We start from the raw sequence: 22,273 nt of genomic DNA, 5'->3' as shown, positions 1-22,273 counted from the left end.
TTCCCTCACTTTCCTAGGAAAACAAAATAAATACATCACTAAACAAAGTACCTTTCAGTGCAAAGCTAAGGGAGCTGCCAATGCTGCTCTTATTTTAGGGTGCAGCATTTTGCAATGTTTAAATCATTATTATTGCTATCCAAACCAATTTCTCCACATTTTTCCCCCTAGAAGTTAAAAGGCATGTACATGTATCAATATGTGTGTGTTTTGTTTATACATTCAAAAGGAAATAAAGGCTATGCATTTTAAGCTGGTGACACTCTCCTGCATTTACCAGAGACACTCCACAAAAAGACCAGGTTATTGAAGCAATATCAAGTTAAATAGTAATGGCAAGAAAACCTCTCTTACATTCTCAAATGAATGCCATCACCATCCACAAACATGCAAGTGGTTTAAAGCATGTTCAGGCCAGTGTCTTCCCTGTTATAACAACTAAAACTATGTCAGGCAAATGTTACAGCCAAGGAAATAATCTGGCTGTATTCAAATACACACATTTGAAATCAGTCTCGGTGGATAAATTAGAGCAATTGCTTTAGTAACATTTTAAATTATGCAAATACTAAGAAACAGAGTAAAAGATTATGGTTTCTCACAGGGTCTGAAGGCCTTTAGCCAATTCATCTTCCATTGAACTAGTGAACAAATAAATGGGGTCAACTAAACAAGAATTCACAGTTTCTGTAACAAATAAACCACCCTATGTTTCACACAGCTCCCATTTCCTTCTATCAGTTTATTCTGAAGCCAGTGGCAACACATGCACATGTGATACCCAAAGCAGAGCTCCTGGTTGAATATGCTGCATTTTGAGGGGGGAAGAAGGTTTATTGTAGAGTCTCCAGCAACTGGACCGTGACTGGCATTGCCTGAAAAGGGGAGAGCATTTTGCATTCCCTGGTTCTGAGGAATGATGCTCTTCCCATCGGGCAGATAAAAAACTGAACACAAGTGGTGGATGCCCAGCCTGAGGAGTGAGGAGTGGCTGGGCTGCCAACTCGGAGCAGAAACACACAAGCCTTTCCCAGTTTAAGCATTTCTTTTATTTGACTTTTATTACTTTCTTTAGACACATATGAATGGGACTTGGTACAGGTGGCTCTTTCATTTGCAATTGAACAGTGCTTGCAATGACAAACATAATAGCTTAAACGAGTAGGTTTGGAAATATAGGACTGGATATATTTTAACACAGCCTCAAAATAAAAATTGCTTTCAGAGCAACACCACTCAATAGTAGCCAAGTGCATCTTAGGGCAAGTATGCAGCCACAGTATTAGAAATGCAACGTGCACCAGCATCACAAGGTGGGTTTTCCCCTTTTTCTTAATTAAAAAAATGAGAGAGAAAAGAAAACTTCTTCCACATTAGAGCAACTTTGATCACTGTTGAAACTAAACCTCCTGAATCTATTCATTGCCATCACTGTAACATGTAAGGTAGCTGAAACAAGTAATTCGGAATTTGGTGCCTAACCTACAAGCTTTTTTTCCTCCAAGGGAGGCAGAATAGGATTAAACAGTTCGGCATAAGGAAGTCCTGGTTCTGTTTTGGACATTATACTTTACAATAACAGGCAGTTCTGAAATGTGTAAGTGAAAAACACAAAATAACCAATAACAGTAAGGGGTTAGTGCTGGAGTTCATACTGCAAGCAGAGATAACCAGTCACTCCACACTAGTCCTGGGGAGACGAAGTTCCAAAGACATTCCAGTTGTTCATGACAGCAGCCATCTGTACATTTGCTTCCCACAAAGTCCAAAAGGTGCCTACAGCTCCCAAACATTCACCTTCCTTTCAGGCAGTGAACAGAATTACATTCACAGCTGAGAGACTGAATAATTCTAGTTCTTTCTGAAAACAAAAAGCAGGCAGTAGAAGGGATGCAACACTCGTGGCACAAATGCACGCTGCCAGAATTCACAGCCTAGTGTAATATCTGAGATTAAGGCAACACAGAGCAAACAGCATCCCCATGAGCACATCAGTGCAGTCTTTCTTTTCAATACTTAAAGCATCATACAAAGAAAATGTATTACCTTCCGAGTTAGCAACTAAGGTAATGACATGTGCTTCTATATCCTATTACCTTGAAGTCAAACAAGGCACTCAGCCTCTAAAAAACATCTGAAAGGCAAGAGAACGAAAAAAATCACTACTTGGCACTGAGGGAGACTTGTCTTTAGGTAAGACTTACATGGAGCCAATCCTGAAATCCTTGTTCATTCTTGCTAAAGAGATTCTTAAATACAACAAGGATTATCAAGTCCTCAGAAGAAAGGAGTATCATCCCAATGACTTATTTTTTTAACTGGAGTGCTAAACAAATCATTTCCCAGGCTGGAAAGCTTAAGATTGCAAACGCAAATGAATTAGAGATAGTTTTGTTTTGACAAGCTTTTCAGGCACCTGTGCATGGAGAGCCAAGACTAGCAGAAGCCACTAAAGAACTCTCCCTTTGCTCAGAACTCAGCCTGTATCCCATGCGACCCCCTGGCCTATGTTTAGAAAACAATTCAGTGTCAAAAACAAAACCTCACCACAGAGAGTGAGGTTTAGGTGGTGTGTAAGCTTTATATGTGAAGTATACTCACTCATTTATTACATGTGTCAACTTAGCTAACATGTCATGTCCTTGGTGAAGGCTTTTATGTGTGAATTGGTTTATTTGAACTGCTGGACACAGAACAACAATTTCAGAACAAAACCAGAAGGACACTGGGTGCAAAACTTCCAACATCAACCCTTGTGTTGCCAAAGGTTTTAAAGGTAAAAACCAGAACTTACAAAGTGGCTGCAAATCTGCTTTCAACACCTCACATGCCAAACTTGGGTTTCTACTTTTCTTCTTCTTGTATTATTGAGATAATGTCAAAAACTTTTCCAAAAAGTTTAGTTTCAAATCAGTATCAATCCACTATTCAGAAATAAAACAAAAAAAAAAGGAAAAAGAAAGAAAGAAAGAAAAGAGACTTATGAAGAAGTCTGAAAACAAGACCGACCTATACCCTGGGTGAGATTGGATGGGTTAAGTGTCTCTGGCACTATTTGTCTTCACTATTGACAGACACTGTCACACAACCCACCACTCGATGCCTGTCTCTGAATGGCGAAGCTAGAATGCAAGTTAAGTGTATTAATAGAGAAAAAAACTAGCATCCCAGCAAATATAATAAAGCAATCCAATTCACCAGTTATTAAAAACACTCAGATTCAAGATAGGTAGGTTAATTTAATTTACATTAAGCCCAACAGAGTAAATTCCCCTTACATTCACATGCTGAATGAAGCAGTGCATTATACTTTGGGTAATTGCATCAATCAATCTGGTTTTATTACAAATGACATCTGTTATTCAATTAACACTCAAGTTTAGGTATCTCAGTAGAACTGTTGTTAGTGGCTCACACACACCAATTCCATGTATCCGAGATCCTCCCCACTCAGAGCGATAACCCGCTGCAGACAGGCAAGTCAGAACTCTAGGACCCTCAGCTGCTCTCTCCAAGCTCTACCTGTCATCATCTCCTCAGCCCCCTCTGCAGCCCACTACCCCAAAAGGAGAGCTGTATGATGATCTGACAAAAAGCACTTCAATTGGAGAAACAGATTTGTTTGTTCTTTAGATTTACAGTTGCTGTTTCTAAGAAATGAAGAACTCCTGTAGACCTTCGTGAAGTCTCTGATGCCGCTGCTACGAGGCGATGCCACGACAACAGCACAAAAGCCAGGGCACTGTCCTACTGAGAACAAGCATCATCCTGGTGCTGTGAAGAGCACTAGGATCTGGTTTAAATTAGTTCAGTAAGAAAGAAGTATGTAACACATGACCAAGACCAGCACACTGCAGACAGAAATCCCTGGAAGACATCCTCCAAGGAAATTACAGGAAGGCATTTCCAACTGGGAGGGTGGTGGGAAGAGGAAGGGAAAAGCCTACAAAGAAATGGAAGTTTTTACAGGCACTGGAGACCAACTACAAAGAAGGATCTTTTTTTTCTGAATAATTTGTTTACAACATGTAATTATAAGCCCAGGATAATATAATTAGTAGCAGCACTGATATCCCTTTTAAAATCTCTGGTAATTATTGTCTGTATCAACAGGAAAAACTGAGTAATGACACCAGGAAGGATGATAAATGGACAAAATATTTTCATTAAAGATAAAAAATTAAGAAGCCTGACTGTAGCTACCCAGAAAAACAAAAGAAAACCCCTCCCCATCTCCATTGTGAGACTTTACTATAGACTCTTTAGCTTGAGAATGGTGAAGAAAGCCTTATATTGGCAGTGGAAAACATGACCCTTAGCATCCAGTCTCTACACCACACACTATGAAAGTATTTTTAATCCATTTCTCTGGAGTAGTAGATGAGAGGCAAAGCCTTATTTTAATAATTAAAGTGGGGAAAAAATGCTTAAGGCAAGTATTTCATTCACAACTCTGATCAAAAAGATACAATATTGCCTGTTTGGAACAAGTAGTTTGTCCTTCTAATTAAAACAGAGAGCAAAAGGGACATGACCACAAAAAGGTGAAGCTTCATTGTTCACCAAGTGTTTTCCCAGGATACAATCACAGATGCTTGGGAGCCAGAAAAATTCAGTACAGCACAGATTAATTGTATCCCAATATGAAGAATGCAAAAAGAGATCAATAAATACATTTCAGTGGCATAAAATCCGTTCCCCTTTTGTTACAGCAAGAACTCCACTCTGCAGAGAATTCGGTTTAAGAACTGGAAATTGTCAGAATGGAAACGAGGCAGGAAATATCATCTCAGGGAACAATACAAAAAAACAGGGGAAGATATATGTTTGCCTCTGGAACATGGAGAGCAGCGTAGGAGATCATCAAGCTGAAGCAGCTCATTCCAAGATCTGCTACAGAAAGAACGAATGGATGAGAAGCAGAGAAATACGTTTCTGTAACACTTTTCTTCACTGGGGTTCAGAAGGTTTGAACATTCCCGTTGTTGGAGATAAAAGATGAAAATGCAATACTTGTTTAAAGTATGTGGTCAAAAACACAACTTAATCATCCCCAAAAGAATCAGGTGTTGAGATAGCAACTAGAAAAGATGCCTCTGAGAAAGGACTTAAATTACCAGTGTGAATTTCAGGCATTTGAAGCACTTGTTCAACGTGTCTTGAGCAACACAAAAGAATTGTTCAACATTTAAGAATCAACTGAAAAGAATCCAGCATCCCTCCTTGCAACTGGAGCTAAAAAATACTGCGTAGAAGCATTATTAAAGCTTCAGGCCCATTTATTTCATCTAAGAGATCTCCAGGCACAGCTTACAATGACATTTCTCAGCATGACACCCTCACACATTTCAGAAGTCTGGAAGATGATTCATATTTAATGTGTTTCTGGTACCACACCAGGCAAAATCCTCCTTTTCCTGTCCCCTGAACAAAGACACTTGTAATTCAAATAACAAGCACAGAGAGCAGTTGCTAGCAGTAAAACCAGATCCTTTCCCTCCCTTCTGCTTTCCAGAAGAACAACAGAATTAGAAGCTTGAGACAGCAGCTCAGGTCATGAATTGCAGCTCAGAATCCTAGAGTTCTATTAAACTGTACTTGCCTGTTTGACATTCAGAGAGTGGGTAATACCTCTTTTGTCTGGATTAATGAGATACACGTTTAACAAATTAATGAACACCCAACCAGGAACATTCCATTGTAATACTCCTTAAAAACGCTCTGTAAATCACAAAATAAACTTCCAAATGGAAGAACTAGAAGTCTGCTCCTGCAAGGTGATCTCTGCTAAAAACAGTCCATCCTGGTCCTCCAAAAAAACCAGACAAGTTAACTGCAGCAATATATCTATTTGTCACCTATAATGTGACTTAAATGGAACAAAACCCCACAGGTAAGTGACTGACAGAGGAGTCTCAGGTAAGCTGAGTTTCAGCCAGATATTACCTCACTTTGTGTTTTGGGAAGCACAGAACAAACTGTCTTAACTATTGCAGCAGTAGTAAAAAGCTCTCAACACTTCAGATTGTTCCCTGCAATGTAATCCTCTCATTACAGAGAGTAATCATATCTGCAATTGACTTCTACACACCGTGTGCGAGCAGCAGCTCAAATTAGCCCTTCCTTTAAAAACAAGGGTCAATGAGATTACCTGCAGCACTATGGAGATTGAACTATCCTTACCCTGTAATTTCCCAGGGAGGTGAGGTGTTAGAGCTGACATAGAAAAAAATGAGACACACTGAGCCTTACACAAAACAAGGGGAAAATTTCAGATAAAGGAAACCAAGGTTGAGAGAGTCATTTTTCCTCCTCATCCTGTCATGTGTATAGTGTCAGCTCCTCAAAAATGCACCTACAGTCTACTGTTAAGGACTTGATACAGGCAAATGAAGAGTCAATCTGTCTTTTAAAATATAAATGTAAAACACATCTTAGTGTTTTCCTGTATAAGCATGCAGATATGCACAAAGGCCAGGCTCATTTTCCTCTTATCTTCCTGTTAAGAAACCATAGCCCAGCCAGATTTCTCATTACCACAGGAGGCTGGGTGACAGGAGTTTGAAAATGTGGCAGCAACCTTTCTAAGACACTGTAGCAATCCTAAAGCAATTAAAGAGAACAGTAAAACATGATGCATCCTTTTATCTAGAAACATGGGACATCTACAGTCTAATGCAACCAAAACACGTCTCTAATCCTCTTGAGCAAATAGAGAGCTTTGGGTGCAGAAGAGACACACAGCTACCCTCAATGAAAAGCAAACACACTTCTGGGAATCTGGAAGTCAACTGAGAACACCAGAGCATGCTGCTGCTCCAAGGTAGCTGCTGAGGCCCCAGCATCACTTCAGAACACTGAGTTCACGATGGCTTAAAGAAGCAATCCTCCTCAGCCACTACACAGCATGAATTTGTGAGAGAGAGGATTATAAAACAATCTGCTGAGACCCACTGCAAAGAGTAAATTCATTTCTCCTACCTCCACCTAAAACTTTCATAGACATTGATGTTCCTCCCTCTGTTCCTAAGAGTTTGTCACCAGCTTTAAAGAGAAAACAGCTCTGGTAGTTATTAACAGAAATACCCAACCATCTGTCCACCCTTGGGGTGTAACATTTGGGGTACAACATATTTACAAGTTCTCCAACACCAGAGGAAGGAGCAGGGACTGTTCTTTTCAGCTTTCTGCTCTGTCTCTATAGTTTGGGAATATGGCCTATGGATCTCTTTTCAGGTAAACTTTTATGTAGATACATGTATTTTCTTTAAGGATGCAGTACTGGAGCAGAAAACAAACTCGGGAAAAATCCACTAAGATGTTCCACTGCAACTACATGATACCATTCACTGGCCAGAACACTGAGGCTGAGCCTTCCCCGAAGCCTCTGGGAGCTGGGCAGCCACTGCATGGCCCTGGGCTGGTCACCGCTCCTCACACGTGTACCCAGCACAACGCGCTGCTGAAGGATCCTGGTCATCACACAGGCTTTGTAAGAGACCACAGCATGACTCTTCTTGCCCTCACTGTAGTGGACAGTGATGTGAGCAGTGAAAACAAAAATAGTCTTTACTCTGAGGGGTTTTGTCTGGTTGGTTGGGTATTTAAACGTGACTTTTAACAACTTGGACAAATGTGGTTGATCCTAACAGCACCCAGAACCTGAACTGCATCGTCACAACACTGATGGGAGGTCTCCAAAGCTACAGTTCAGTAAATAATTTAACCCTGTGCAAACTAACAGCCACTGAGACAAGTTGTCTCCTCCTGTCCTTCCTCCCTCAGTGCTCCTTTCCCTGTGCAACCAAAGGCATTTGTGCAGACCTGCAGTGAACCCATCCAGGATAACTCCAGCCTGAAGCAGGGTCCTCCATCCAACACACACACGAAAAGCTCTTCTTTTGGCACTGCTATCAGCTCATGGCCTTTGTGCAGCTACTCTCTCTGACACTGAAAAGTGTTCTCCGTAGAACCAGTAGGTCTCCTTTCAGGGTTAACAAAAAAAATCTCAACACTGTCTTTTGAAGTTTTTCACGCAAGAAGATTGTGCTGCAGCTTCACCCAAACACAGCTAACACGTCCTTAGTTTTTTATAAAAGGAACTGGACTGGCTGTTAGCAGGCACTAAATACCTAGAGGTAACAGACATTTAGTTCCATTCAAGTTTTTAAGTCTTTTCTGTTAGATATAGAATTAATTAGCAGTTCATGTCTATCTGTGGATTTAGAGTGTAACAGGGCTTGTGGGATTTTTTGGTTCTCAAGATACATGCTTCTGCAGGATTTGGTTGCTTCTATGTCTTTGAACCAAACCAATCAATAAGTGTTTTGATTTTAGAAATATATGTCCAAATTGTTTTTTTAGTAAGTGATATAAAAATACCAAATCCTTTCAATATAAGTAAAACCATCAAGTTCTTTTTCAGTGACTGAAGTTCCACTGTGCACAGTTAAATCCACAGGTTCTCTCAGAAGAGGTCTGGCAAAACATGAATGGTGAGCAGTGCTGTAAAGTTTCTCTGACAAGTCTGCTTCAGTTTCTGATCAGGATTCCTGAACCATGCAAATCTGGGAGACATTCTCACACAAACATTTAATGCATATGAGCTCACAGGGAGAAAAAAAGAATAATGCAGCTATCTGAATCCTCACCTTAAACAGAATTTTCTCACGCAACAATTTAAGGCCAATTAAGTAATTATGACCTTGTAAGAAATATGGGGATCAAATTATGCAAAAAACACCTTTATCCAATGAAGATGTGTTCATCACAAGCATAATGATCGTTTTTTCCTCGCTGCACAAATGTTTAGTAATATACACAAGTTATTGACAAGAATTCCAGGTGTAAACCTGCACTGAGGCTAACCTCACGAATCAGGACTTTGTCCTTAAATCCTGACTTCATGTTTCATGAAGATCAATGCCAGAGTCTTTAGACTAAAGTCTAAGACATGACTGGGAGTAAGATAAAGACAAAGATTAAAAGGTCATGCCTCATTTTTATATGCAGCCAATTGGAAAAATAACTAATTTAAATGGATCAGTTTATAAAAGTAGCATCATGACATACATTATAGCCTCAGGTACGAGACCCTTGTGATACATTACACTACAGAGCTAGGTGTGAATAAAGCTTCAACACTGTGCTTCCTCTGGTCTCAAAGGAAAACATGACTTTTCTTCCTCCTTACAGTTTGGTAAAAGCTTCATGGCCCAGAATGCAATCTCCCCTTCCATTTCTTTATCCTGGCTAGAATCTGCTGCTTTAGTTCAAACTAGTATTTATTACCTCCAGTAACAGAGTGGATTCTAGGAGGAAACAGGCCAGTACTGCGTAACAGAAGAGCAAAACTCATTTCTTGAAGATAAATATGAAATACAGAAACCATTAACATAGAATACTTGATAATTTAGATCATCCAGTTTAGTTCCATTTATATTACCTAAATTCTCCCAGAATGAACTCTGTTACTTCTCCACAAGCTTTGTTTTACAGTCAAAACTTTGCCAGCACTGTTCATGTTGGCCAGAACATTACAAACCTTAACAAAGCAACCGAATAAATCAGAATGCTTACCAGCAGCAACTACAGCTGGAGGCGGCGAACCTGCCTCGCCACCACTTGTTTGGCTCATGGATGCTACAGATGTTTCTCTGGAAGGTGGTAACTGCAGCTCCTTTGGGAGAAGGTCATAGACAGATTCTGTTGAACAAAAAAAACACATTTAATCAAAAATGTATTCATGTTCTGCAGAGAAGAGAAACAATGAGACGTGAACTACAATCCAACCTTTTCAGAGGGTTTTGAAAAGGTTACATTAAGCACTTGGAGATCTTAACATCACGAACACAGCTATTCCAGACGACAAACCAACCACAGAACTAAGATACACACATTCTCAGGACTGAAACAAAAGGACACAAACTTGTTCAAACAAAGAAATAATTCATGGACTTCCACAGAAAGTGTACTCATTTAGAATCAAGGGCAGAACCACATGAGAATCAAAGACAAACCTGTTCTCAGAACTCAAACTGTGAAACTGACTTCCAAAGAGATTAATTTAGCACCATCACCCGTGGAATTTCCTATAGAGTCTTCCCCAGAGTGCCAGTTCTTATGTAAGATCCCTTGTTTACATTTATCTGCAACTTCTCTTTTGCCTCAGACTCTCCTGTAAACTAATGCAGATGCCCCAGAGGCAGCAGTCTCCACTAACAAAACAGCCAGTGCCAGTTTGTGTTACACAGAAAGCTCTTTGATACAACTGTGCAGATCTCCTCAGCAGTACAACCTCCCAGGACTTGGAGTTTTTTGTGACTTCTGTTGTGAACCAGCTACAGCCATCACACAGCTCACCTGGAAGCTTCAGCAGCCAAGACACAGGAAGTGAGGGCAACAGCCTCACGTTCCACCCGCTCCTCCAGGCTCAGGGACAGTTCCAAGTCACTGCCTACTGTCAGGCATCTAGCCACAGTTCAGGGAGTGACAGCCCTCACTGCACCCAACACCTGAGAATGTACCAGGAGCTACTCTGAGACCGCAGCTCCACACAGGCACGAGCACACAGCTGTGAGTTCTCTTCAAGGGGATACACCAGTGACATGTCCTTTCAAACACGCAACTCAGAGATGCAAATAACCTAGATGAGCAGCTGTAAACTGCATCAACAATTCTACACCAGACCTTTATGAAATTCCTTTACATGTGCTAATTAGATGCCCGAGATAGATATGGAAAACTCAATGTGCATTTGTAGGGTTTTTTTCCCTATGAAGCAACAACTATACTCCATTGATCCTGAATTAAAACGTACAACTTACCAACAGGTGTCATTGCAAAGTCAAACCTGGTTCCACACACGGAGGCATCAGTGAGAGCCCTATTACTGTACCTACTCTAGCTGCTATCAGGGACTTTCAGGCTCAGTTCTCTATCTTTCACAAGCTGTGAAGCAAGTCTTCACATCAAAAGCCCAGGGACGTTACAGGAAAGAAGGAAATGTGTGTTTGCACCTTTCTAAAAACAAGCCAGTCTAACACATGTTCCCCAGGCACCTCACACTTCACAAGCACAGAAACGCAGCCAGTGCCGCGTGTTTTGCGGGCGTACGTTAGTTGTCATGCTGCATTCTGAGAAACTTCCCTGAACCACACAGTCCCAAGCAGATTTCAGAGAAAATGATTACTTATTTCCATGTTGAATGACTCCTATAAGCCTGGCCAATGGCAGAGCTACCAACACGTCCAAAGATCCTCCAAGTGAAATGTGGCGTTTGGAAATCACAAGATGCGGGAGGGTCTGTTTCCTACTGAACTACAGAGTTCCTTCAAGATGGTTATTCAAGAGACTGAAGAATGAAAGGTTCAGTTTTTGTCACAAAGAAAAGCACAAATATCAGCTGAATTAAGATATAGTTATGATGTGAGGGGGTACTTCTCTACTTGACAGCCCTGTGCCTCTAAGTATCATCACCCCTGCAGCAGTTGGCAGTTTATTCAGGCTGGCACAGGTATCACTGCCTACAAGAGGTGACCAAAATCCAGACTTGCTTCTATTGAAAAACCAGACACAGGCAGATAGATGTTCAGTGCTGCAGCAGCTACTGCACTGTAATTATAACCCAAGGTATGGAAACTCTTGTATGGAAAAATTATGCCCATTCATCTTAGTTGATAAAAAGTGATTTCTGTTCAAAGTACACCCTGCAACAACTTCTTCCTAAAAGCCACCTAAGAATCTCACGCACATCATGCCAGAGCTGGGACTGCTGCTGCCTCTAGAGGAGTAGTGGCAATACTGAAAACTGCTGCATTCACTTGGTGGGCATCTCTGTTTATGCTGAGTATTCCTTCACACCTATGACACTGGAAACAATTCACCAGGCACTGCTGTCACACAGAACGTTTAGAGATGGACCCCAAACTGGGGGATCATAACACAGTGTGTGTATGTGCACATAGGTGGAGAAATCTTTGTATTGTTATGTATGTGTTGCATTGAGTACACACATTTTTATTCCTTTCTGTTGTCTCTCACTAAGTCCTCTTTGAGGAGAGATCACCCTGATCACCATAGCACTACCATGACTCATACTAGGTAAGAGTGAGCTTTTTCCTTTGGGTTGGTTGTTGTCTTTTTTGTTTAAGACATTTATTTTTACTCTCCGATATGACGAAGGTTCTGACAAGTTTGCTGATTTCAAGGGAAGCTCAGATCCAGAACTCCCCCAGCATATTTCTTCTCAGGAAACACGTTTTAGCAGTAATCCACAGCAAGCACAACCATAACCTTTGTGAATAGTTCTAACAATATGATAAAGAGAAGGAGGGGAAAGCCAGCATTAGAACTGAGGAGCATTACCAAAGATCACAAGACCATTAAGAGCAAATCTTTAAATTTCACGCTTCACTGATAAAAGACCAAACTACTTGAAACATGGTCTAAAATACAACACCTAGTTTTGATCCTGATACACTTGGATACCACACCTAAAACTGAAGATGCACCTTATACTCAGAAGAGAAGCTGGCAGTAGCCTTGACAGCTGTAAATATGAGAGTATGAAGCAAGCTACTAGGAAGGAAGGGAACACTCCTTAGGAAGTCATTGCAGCCAAGAGAATACAGACCTAGTGCAACAGGTGAACAAATAGAACCATGAAGGTTCAAAACAGACAGCACAGCCCTGGTCACCATCAATGTCTCCTCTACCTCCCCAATTCTTCCAGGTCTATATTTCCCTCTGCTCTTATGGCTCCCTGTAACTTCCCTCCCCTCCCAGCAGCGTGAGAAATACTGTGCAAGAATATCCCAAAAAGGAGGGAAAACGTGGGAGTAACAGGTAACACACAAGGAGAAAGAGATCAAAACCATGGCATTAACACAGCACAGGAAAGACAACACAGAGCTGCTGTGAGTGGGTCCAGAGGAGGCCACAAAAATAAAGGATGGAGCTGCCTCCTCCTATGAAGACAGGCTGAGAGAGTTGGGGTTGTTCAGTCTGGAGAAGGTTCCAGGGAGACCTTGCAGTAGCCTTCCAAGCCAACAAAAAAGCTAGAGAGGGACTTTTTACAAGAGCATGTAGTGATACGAGTGACGGCTTCAAACTGCAAGAGGAGAGACTGAGATTAAATGTAGGGAATAAATTCTTCACTCTGAGGGTGGTGAGGCCCTGGTACAGGCTGCCCTGAGAGGCTGTGACTGCCTCATCCCTGGAAGGTGTCCCTGCCCATGGCACGGGGATGGAACAAGATGAGTTTTAAGGTCTCTTCTAACTAAAACAAGTCTATGATCCTATGAAGATGTCCTGGCTCATTTCACAGGGGTTGGGCTTGATGACCTTTAAAAGTCTCTTCCAACACAAACCCTTCATGATTCACAAAGATATGGCAGAAGTTTAAATTCATACTTAAAAAAAAAAATGCCAAAAAACCCACCAACTTCTGTTTCTTTTTTTCTGAAGAACAAGTGTAAATTCACAGTCTAGAACACATCTTCAGTGAACTGGATTGTGAGGAGCTATCAACACTTTTCTGAGGGATCTGAAATTGTCTGGGCACCTTTAAGTCAGCTTGCTGCAACAAACCTGCTCTACAGAAATCAGACTTCAAATGAAACTTTGTGTTTTCACCTAAACACAAGCCAATGTTTATATATGCTGCACTATAAATAGCATTAAAGCAATAGCTGACAAATTCCAGAAAGATTAGAGTTGTTGCAAGGAAACTCATTCTTCTCCAGAGGACACAGCTTCCCTCCACATCTGATATACTTAAATAGCTAAAGCTCTATCACTCTGTTTTACACACACATATGCATATAGACTTACATGAAATGTTCTGCTGTGATTTTATGTTCACTCATGTGGAAATCACCCACAAAAAAGCTGTTACATAAATGCAGTGTTACATTTGAAGGCAAAAATAAAAACTCAGCAGTATTATGTAATTCTACCTAATCAGTAAGAAAAACCACATAGATAGAATTCCTGTTCTCAGTAGCCACTGTGTTGACTCAATGAGTCAGTTTCAGCTGGTTGATAAAATCAAGTGTCTTATAACTTATTGCTGATTTCAAATCCCCTTGAAGAATATATGTTGATCTCAAGTTTCTGGAGTTTTTGCTAGAAGCGGCTCCATTTATACCCAACATCTCCCCTAAACTCATTTTCTTTCTGTGTACAGGAAGAGAGGAACATGCATTTCAGGATTATTGTTAATATGAAGCATAAGCAAGACCAACACACAAATAACAAAATACTGATGAGCAGTCATGAGTGACCCTCATTTCCACATATAAACCTTCACTTGTCACAATCAGTTATCAGACAGTCTATTAACAACAAACTTCACGTTTCCCATCTTCACTCAACCCAACTAGGCTAACTGGAGGAGCCCAGGCTCCACCAACTCTGCTACTGCAATCAAGGACATATAAGGACAAGCAGATTTACAAAAAGTATTTTAAGTGTCATATTTCTCCAACAGCCCCTTATCCGATTATCCTGCCCCTATAATCTCTCATCAGAGATCAGCTGCTTGTAACTTTGATCTTCCTGCCAGTTACACTGACAGTTCACAAAACTATTTCATGCAGCATCAAACATTAGGTCAATGTTTGTTAGCACACTGCTTGAAACAGAGTAAAACATTCAGAAACGAAATAGTGACAAAAAATAATCAAGTAATATGATGCTGGATGTGCTTGTTATTGTAGCACATGAAAACAGTGCACCCGAGCCAAACAACCAGCATTCCAGCACCCTGGGCTCCCGGCAGGAACAGAGCCAGCCTCCAGTCTCAGGTGAAAGGTGCCCACCACCACTGTCCCTAAGAGCAGCAACAGACCCCAAGGATGCACAAAAGGCTATAAATCACTGCTAGGAGGGATGCTCACCTAGTATAAACTGCTCCAACACAATTACATCAGATCACTTTAAATTCAAAGAACTGAACAAAAGCTCTCTGTCCAAGGGCTGGGTGCATTACTGTCAGTCTGCACAAGTGTATCCTTGAGTCAACATGCATCTGGATCTGTCCCAGCAGCTGGGGACAGGAACTCTGTCAGAGAAAGAGGCAAGGCCTCAAAGATTTAGGCAAAATAAACTCTGAGAAGGTGGGAAACAGTGGGTGAAGCTGATCTGATACTACAGTGGAAGTGCAAAAGGCTGGTGGCCCATCTTTAGTGAATCTTGAATTACTTTTTGGCTGTAGCCACACTGCAGTTTCAGCTCCACAGATTAAGAACTGCAATTTCTAGCAATACAGTGCCTCATTAACTCCAGTTGTGCTAGGAAGGGTTCCCAACATTACAAAAGAACTTGCCTGTCCTCAAACTTTTATCACACTTTGTAAGTCTACCTGTGAATTTCAGTGAGATCCTTTTGGTTAACTGACTAAAGACCTGCTTCTTCTAACTCAGCACTTGCTGAGGCTTGGAGCACAGAAGATATGGAAAGCAGACAACACCCATTTCCAAGGCTTAAAGCAACAGCGGGCTCACCTGTGATGAATGCTGGCAGGATTTTGCCACTATTACCAAATACCTGAAGTGTCATGTAATGCTCTTTTAGACACACCAGTTATCTCCCTACACATTGCTATTCTGTACCAGAAGCAAATTCATGCCACACAATTTCCACACACAGAAGCCAAGTCATGAACTTGATAGAGAACTTTGCCCTGACCTACTAGCAAATGAGGCCATAAGTAATGCAGAGGCAGGCTGCTATCACCACCTGATAAAGGTCATGTACTCCAGACTGCTACAGCACCACAGAATCCTCCTCCAGAACTGAGAGTATAATATGCAGTAAAATAGCCATTCCTGCTTTCTAAGCATGTGTTCTCTCTTTTTTTTCTAAGTAATCAGTGTAAATTCAACACAATAACCAGTCAACCTGCCACCATTTCCCCAACAGTTCAAGTTTATTTTGGACATCACATAGTTAAGAACACATTAAAAAAAGAAACAAGAATGGAGTATTGCTCCTGCCTTTAGCTGAAGCCATCCTTCCACTGCATGTAATAGCTTCTAAATCCATTTCTGATGATAATCTGGAACATCCCTCTTTTTTTGCTACAGTTTTCTTCTTAACAACAAAGATGTCTGACATCACTTCACCTGGCTGCAGCTCCAACTCCTGCACCAATGCCAGTTCTCCAGGATGTTCCTCAGGCCCAGCCTTGAGGAAGCTGTTGAAATAGAGCCCTGGCTCTCCACCAGCCCTCTTTGTTCCATCATGGTGACCTGCCCCTGTGACTTCACATCCTCTAACGCTGGGGGCTTCTTCATCAGCATCTCCTCTATCACGACCCCGAGACTAAAAAGCAATGGCAGCCTTCCCACTCAAAAGGCAAACATGTAAGAGCATGATCAGTAAATGGGTGATGATGAGAACGAGCCCAACTGTTTGCAGTGGAGGCACAGACAGGGCATTTTCCACTTGCAGCAGATATTTTTTGCTTTTAAAGGTAGGTACATCCTGGAAATCCCTCACCACTTCTGTGACCTTATGAACAACAGCAAAGTTAATCCTTGTCTTTTAATAAGCTCCCTGCACTGAATAGCTGCCCATTTGATCCCCACTGATGCTAGTCTCCTCAACATGTTTTAATACCCGTACAGATTTGGCTGCTTCTTCCAAAGCCATTTCCTTGCTGCAGCACATGACAGTCACACCAGAGATTAGACAAAACCTTGGTGTACTCTTCTAATCAGCTGGCAGCATCCAAGCAGAAATCTCTTCTAATGATGTACTCTAAGCTGATCAAAAAAACAAACCAAGCAAGCAAACAGGCAAAGAGAGATGTTTATATGGAACAAAGATTAAAAAACAATTAGAAATAGGTGAAGCTGCAGGTAGCCTTTGCAACATGGGAAGCAGGCGAGAAGTGGAGCACACATGCTCAGCACGCTGGAGAAACTCCATAAAGGAACAAGTGTCTTTATTCTACCACATCCCCAGCTAAATATACAAATTCAGATTCAGAGCACCCATACTCACCTGTATAAAGATTCTTCGAGGCTGATCAGTCCATACTAAGTCTCTGGCTTGGGCTAAATGTGTATTACAAGCATTCCAAATGTCAACTAAGGATCTGACTTACTCCTTGCTCCAAAGGTAGCTGCATTTGAATAAAACTGTAGATACAACTGAATAACTTCCAGCAACCTTGGTGGGTAAGAGATGCCAAAATCAAGATCTGTACTACACAAGAAAACTCTGGGCCTCTGAACCTGCCAGGAACCCTTGTGGTTGCTTTGTTTGTTTCACTTGAAGTTGTGTTGCACTCACAAGTTCAGCATCAGTGATAAACAATACAGTTTACTGGTTGAGTTTATTGTATGCCACCACTTCCACCACATTAGCTTAGTTCACAAACAGCTTTTAAAGAAGGATGACAGGGAACAGGAGGAATGTTACGTCAGCTCTAAATATTCACCATCTAATGAAAGCCTTGCTTTGTTGCAAATGTCGGTGTCGTGTGACCCTCGCGGATTTGGCTGGATGCAAAACCTTGAGAGTGGGAACACTTTGAAGCAAACTACTTCTGCTGTCAGGAAGAACCTGTGAGAGCCAGTTGAAGGGCCTTCCAGTTCTCAGCCCTCCACACATCCACCAAAGACAAAACAGCTTCTCCTGCAGATCCCAGGAAAAGCATTTACTGAACAAGTCTGGTTATTGCACACAGGATGCAGAGGATATGTTTCAGAAGCCTTTGCCCACTCTCAAGCATAACAAGCGTTAGAACCAATACAGAAACTCCCTGTTACACAGCACAGTCACTGCTCTCACTTCAGCTCAGCTAAACTGGGAGAAGTAACAGCAGGACCCAGTGGAGTAAACTCTGCAGTGAAAACTTAGTCTATTGCTTTTCTGTCTCCTTGTTAGCAAGACAAAACATTACTACAGCTACAGAGCACACATAGCTATACCTGTGCAAATGAGACAGGATTTGTCCATAGGCAGTGGAATATTTTAGGCACAGCAGTCCCATGGGATGGCACAGTGATCCGGGGCTGGCGCCGCGCACGGAACGGGGACCACGCCGGCGGGAAGCCAAGGCAGCGTAACAAGGGCTCGCTAAGGAGCTCAACAGAGGAAGCTTTGAGAGTCTGAGAAAGGCAACTAGGAGAAAGACAGAGCACCCAGTGCATAAAAACAGAACAGAAACAGACTGAGATCGGCATTGGCCAGATGAATCTGTAACCACTAAAATACTTTCTAGTCCAGTGGTGGTTTTGTTGTCCTTTGAGGTTTGGGGTTTTTCTCCCTTTTGTTGTTATTTGGTTGGTTGGTTGTTTTGAGTACTCCACAGAAGATCCAAACACTCACTTGCAGTGGTGAGAATCATCCACAATCAGACAACAACAGCTCTGCTTAAGGTACAGCAGAGATTTTATACGATATAGTTACAAAAAGGTTTGGAAGATGGAAAGAAAAAGCCAACATAAAGAGTAAATCAGCTTTTGTTCTCTATCTGCCAAAAGAGGATTTATGATATATTAAAGATGATCACAGCTTGTGTATTTTCTAACATCTTTACAACTTCAATAGACCTAACACAGGTTTGCTTAGCAGTAGTGAAAACGAGGCAAACAGCCCTGAAGACAGGATTGAGTTTCACACAGAGCAAGAAGACCCTACTTGAGCATACATAAGAATACATACAATGCAGTAACTGTTCAAAGAATCACAGAATCCTTTAGGTTGGAAAACACCTTTAAGAATGAGTCCAACTGTAAACCTAACACTGCCAGGTCCCACTAAACCATAGATAGTTGTTGCACAACTGCATACAAAAGCCAAAGAGCAAGAGAAAGCCTACACTTTGTGAGGCTGGGCAAAAGAACACCATGCACTACTTGACAGTCTTGATGCAGACACCTTAAAGCATTTTGTGAAGCTGATGCTGTCAGTCTGATACCTCCTATTTTTACAAATGCAGAAACCGGGTTGTAGGAAGAAGGTGGCTCCCCTAAAACAATGTTTGTGTTATGTGTCTTTCTTTATGTCTCAGATTAATGTGGTTAAACATAGGACTAGATTCAAATTGAGAGTGTAACTTAAAATACGTGAAGACTACTTCCTTCTGTTCCTGTAGACATTAACCTGTTCTGAGCAAGTTCCTCAGCACTACCTTGTCTCCTGTTCCTCAGCCTCAAATGAAGGTGTGTCAGCAAGGCACTTGGTCAGCTTCCTGACATCATACTGCTGCCTTCATTTCAGTAGCACCTCTAAAGAGGGCAGTGGAAACACACTATTGAGTACTATTCCCTCCCTCTTTATCTGCCACACTATACTCAGAGTACCTGTAGATGGTAAAGTAGTACAAGACCGGAGCAAGTCTTCCCACCAGTGGTCCCGTTACTGTCAATACTGGCAGAACTACATTGCTGCTACAGCAACAGTGGAAGGTTTTCAAAGAAACTGCAGTGTATACAAGGACGTTTTACATGGCCAAACAGCAAATCTTCCTTCCAGTTCCCTCTGGCTTCAGACAAAAGCAGCAGACCCTAAATCAACACAATTCATGAGCACAGAGGGAAAGGCAGATGCCATGGTTCTGTCTACGCTAGAAAACTTCATGATTCAAAGGTTGATGTTGGTGCAGAGCCACTCTGAAGAACCAAGCAGAGGATCTCAGCACTCTGTGTTGATGGCATAATACTGGTCACTGCAATATTCAAATCTTGCCTACAAATGCTGCTACTCCAACGCTGGAATGCACATTAAAGTACAGACACGTATACTTTAAAGATAATCAGTAACATTATTAGCTATCTCAGTCATAGAAATCATAACTGTAGTATCATTATTTCTTGTACCCAAACATTGAAATGAAAGCTAACATTTTACTCCTGTATTTTTTAAAGCACAAGCACTGGTACCAAAAATGCTAATATTAAAAAGGAAATTCTGCAAGCAATCTGTAATCAAACAGACATCAGTTACTGGAGTATTTTGCTAACCTTCAGAAGAGCTGTTAATTGCAATATTGGGGATTCTGCACGGCAGGGTAGGGCTGAGAAAGTAATCCTTTTAAAGTTGAATTTCAACAACTGACAAAGGCATGTGTTAGCTGAATTCTATTTATGGCATTCATCCAGATATCAAATAAAGCCTTCCTGGCTATGTTTCAGTTATCCCCATTCACAGCTCAAAGAGTACTTTTATAAATGTAGACAGGCAGCATAAATCCTGTGTCTTGTCTGCATCCAAGTTTACACATCTCAGAGAGAACAACATTCTTTAGTAATTGTTACTGTAAGAAACGGGCTGGTAATGACTTACTGAGAAGTCTATCCTATGCCGTTTTAAACTCAGACAAAAACAGAATCTCAAAGGACACTACTAAAATACCACAGCAGAGGATGCAGAGCAGCTGAGGGCTGAGAGGACTGTAGCTACACCAGTGCAACAGGGTACTGCTCAGCTAAACACTCAGACCCTTTGGCTTTATCACACATGAGAAGCAGGATTTAAAGATGCACATTTATTTTTCCATTTTGGATTGAGAGAAAGGCATTGTTTTGAAAAAACCCATTCACAATGCCCTAACAAACCAAAACGAAATCAATCCAATGTTGCCATGGTTTAACCTTCCATCTCACCAGAAAGTAAACTAAGCTTATGTTTGGAAACAATCCAAATACAGGAGGTATGAAGAATCAATTAAGGAATTCAAACAACCTCATTTTGCCATATAACACTGTCATACACAGCTGTTCTAACAATGGCATTCTTTAGTTGCAGTTCTATGCTAAATTGAATGTTAATTGTTTTTCTCCCCATCTTCGCATTCTGTCACAACAAAGACTCATTTCTCAAATGCTCAAAGGACCCCACGTACAGTATGACCAAAGAGTATCAATAATGCTATTTATTAACCCTTTGAAAACTTTGTTTCTCTGGAAGAAGAGTCATGTCAGTTGTGTGGGTGCAGTGCACCATCTGAACTCTGGCCCAGGAGTCCTCCTGACCCTCTACTCCTGTCTCAGGAAAATGCTTCTCAGCCTCTTCAGGTTTGCACAATTTTTCCTAATTGAGTTATTTTTGCCATCTCTTACATTTGCTGTAGAACAAGAAATGCAACACCAGCAATGACAAATACATGCACATAGCTCTTTTGAGGCTACGGTACGATACTTGACATGAAGAATAAAACAGTACAGGTATCCAGGCAGATTGTCAATACACTGCAGCTGTCTCTTGGATTCAGTATTTTACTATAAACCTGGGTGTAGAGGCTATGTTATAAGACTTGACACGTCCCAGTAACTCCTACCACGATGACTAGTACCTCAAGCCCACAAACCACCTTCACATCTCCCTCCCTTTACTCACTTTAGTAAGATATTAAAAGGTATTTTCTTTCATGATCCCAAAACTGAGAAATATTTATGCTTCCTACCATCACTTTGGTTTCTAGTTATAACCAAATCACTGTGTTTGATGATAAACAAAGTCATGTTTAACAAACAATCCTCAGCACAGCTAAAAGAAGGCTCTGCTGAAAGCCTGGCATCTCTACCACCACTGCTCATGAACTGACTGAGCAGGTAAATGCAATACATGTGTTGTCTGACTGTGATGGAGTCCAAGACTCTTCTATCTCAGCAGCTTCTGCCTCTAGTATTGCAAGATCCCAGACTAAGAGGTAAAATTGTATCACTTAAAAAACACTGAGAGTAATGTGAGGCCACCCGAGTGCTTCACACACATTTCATCCAGTCACAGGCACCTTGGAGCATGGCACACAAGCCCCATGTTGCCTGCTCAGCTTTGTCACGTTTAGCACCAACAGCAGCTACTCTGAACACACTCATGGCAGAAACTGGAGGGGAAAAAAAGGAAAGAAAAAAGAAGATTATAAATAAAATCCCTTCTAGTGAGCCTGAAAGATGCAGCAGCATGTGTTAGGGACAGCATTTGTTCAAAGGAAGCTTTCATCAAGCACAAGGTGCTACAGCTACATCCCAGGCTCTCCATCTACAAATCCTTTGTTCTTTTTAAGAAGTAACGCTGCTGATACACACCAAGCCTCCCTTAGACTGCAGATAGCAATAGATCCCACTAATGAGGTGCATACTCGACCACAGGCAAAACTGCTCGATAGACACGGCACCTGGAAGGAAGTCCTCAAGGAAATAAAGATGCGAGTTGTTTGTAAAAACAGGTTTTGAATCTATTAAGCAAGTTCTGCAAATATGTTCACACATGACTCTCATGAGACAAGTGGGAACCTAAGCCAACCATTTAACAG

At 41.4% G+C, this 22,273-nt stretch overlaps 1 protein-coding gene across 6 annotated transcripts in view; it reads right to left on the bottom strand.

Annotated features, from left to right (window-relative positions):
* Positions 1-22,273, bottom strand: part of NFAT5 (nuclear factor of activated T cells 5) — a 61,936-nt gene that overhangs the window by 30,850 nt on the left and 8,813 nt on the right. For 4 of the 6 annotated variants that reach the window (XM_062007108.1, XM_062007105.1, XM_062007106.1 and 1 more), the window contains exon 2: positions 9,580-9,705. In XM_062007108.1, coding sequence (XP_061863092.1) covers positions 9,580-9,705 — 126 coding nt within the window. Of the gene's footprint in view, positions 1-2,046; positions 2,135-2,794; positions 2,856-9,579; positions 9,706-22,273 lie in introns of those variants that run through there. The other 2 variants (XM_062007111.1, XM_062007110.1) reach the window with 2 other exon arrangements.

The sequence above is a fragment of the Colius striatus genome, chromosome 14 (assembly GCF_028858725.1).
Source record: "Colius striatus isolate bColStr4 chromosome 14, bColStr4.1.hap1, whole genome shotgun sequence".
NCBI lineage: Eukaryota > Metazoa > Chordata > Aves > Coliiformes > Coliidae > Colius > Colius striatus.
This window is presented reverse-complemented; position numbering and strand designations above follow the sequence as displayed.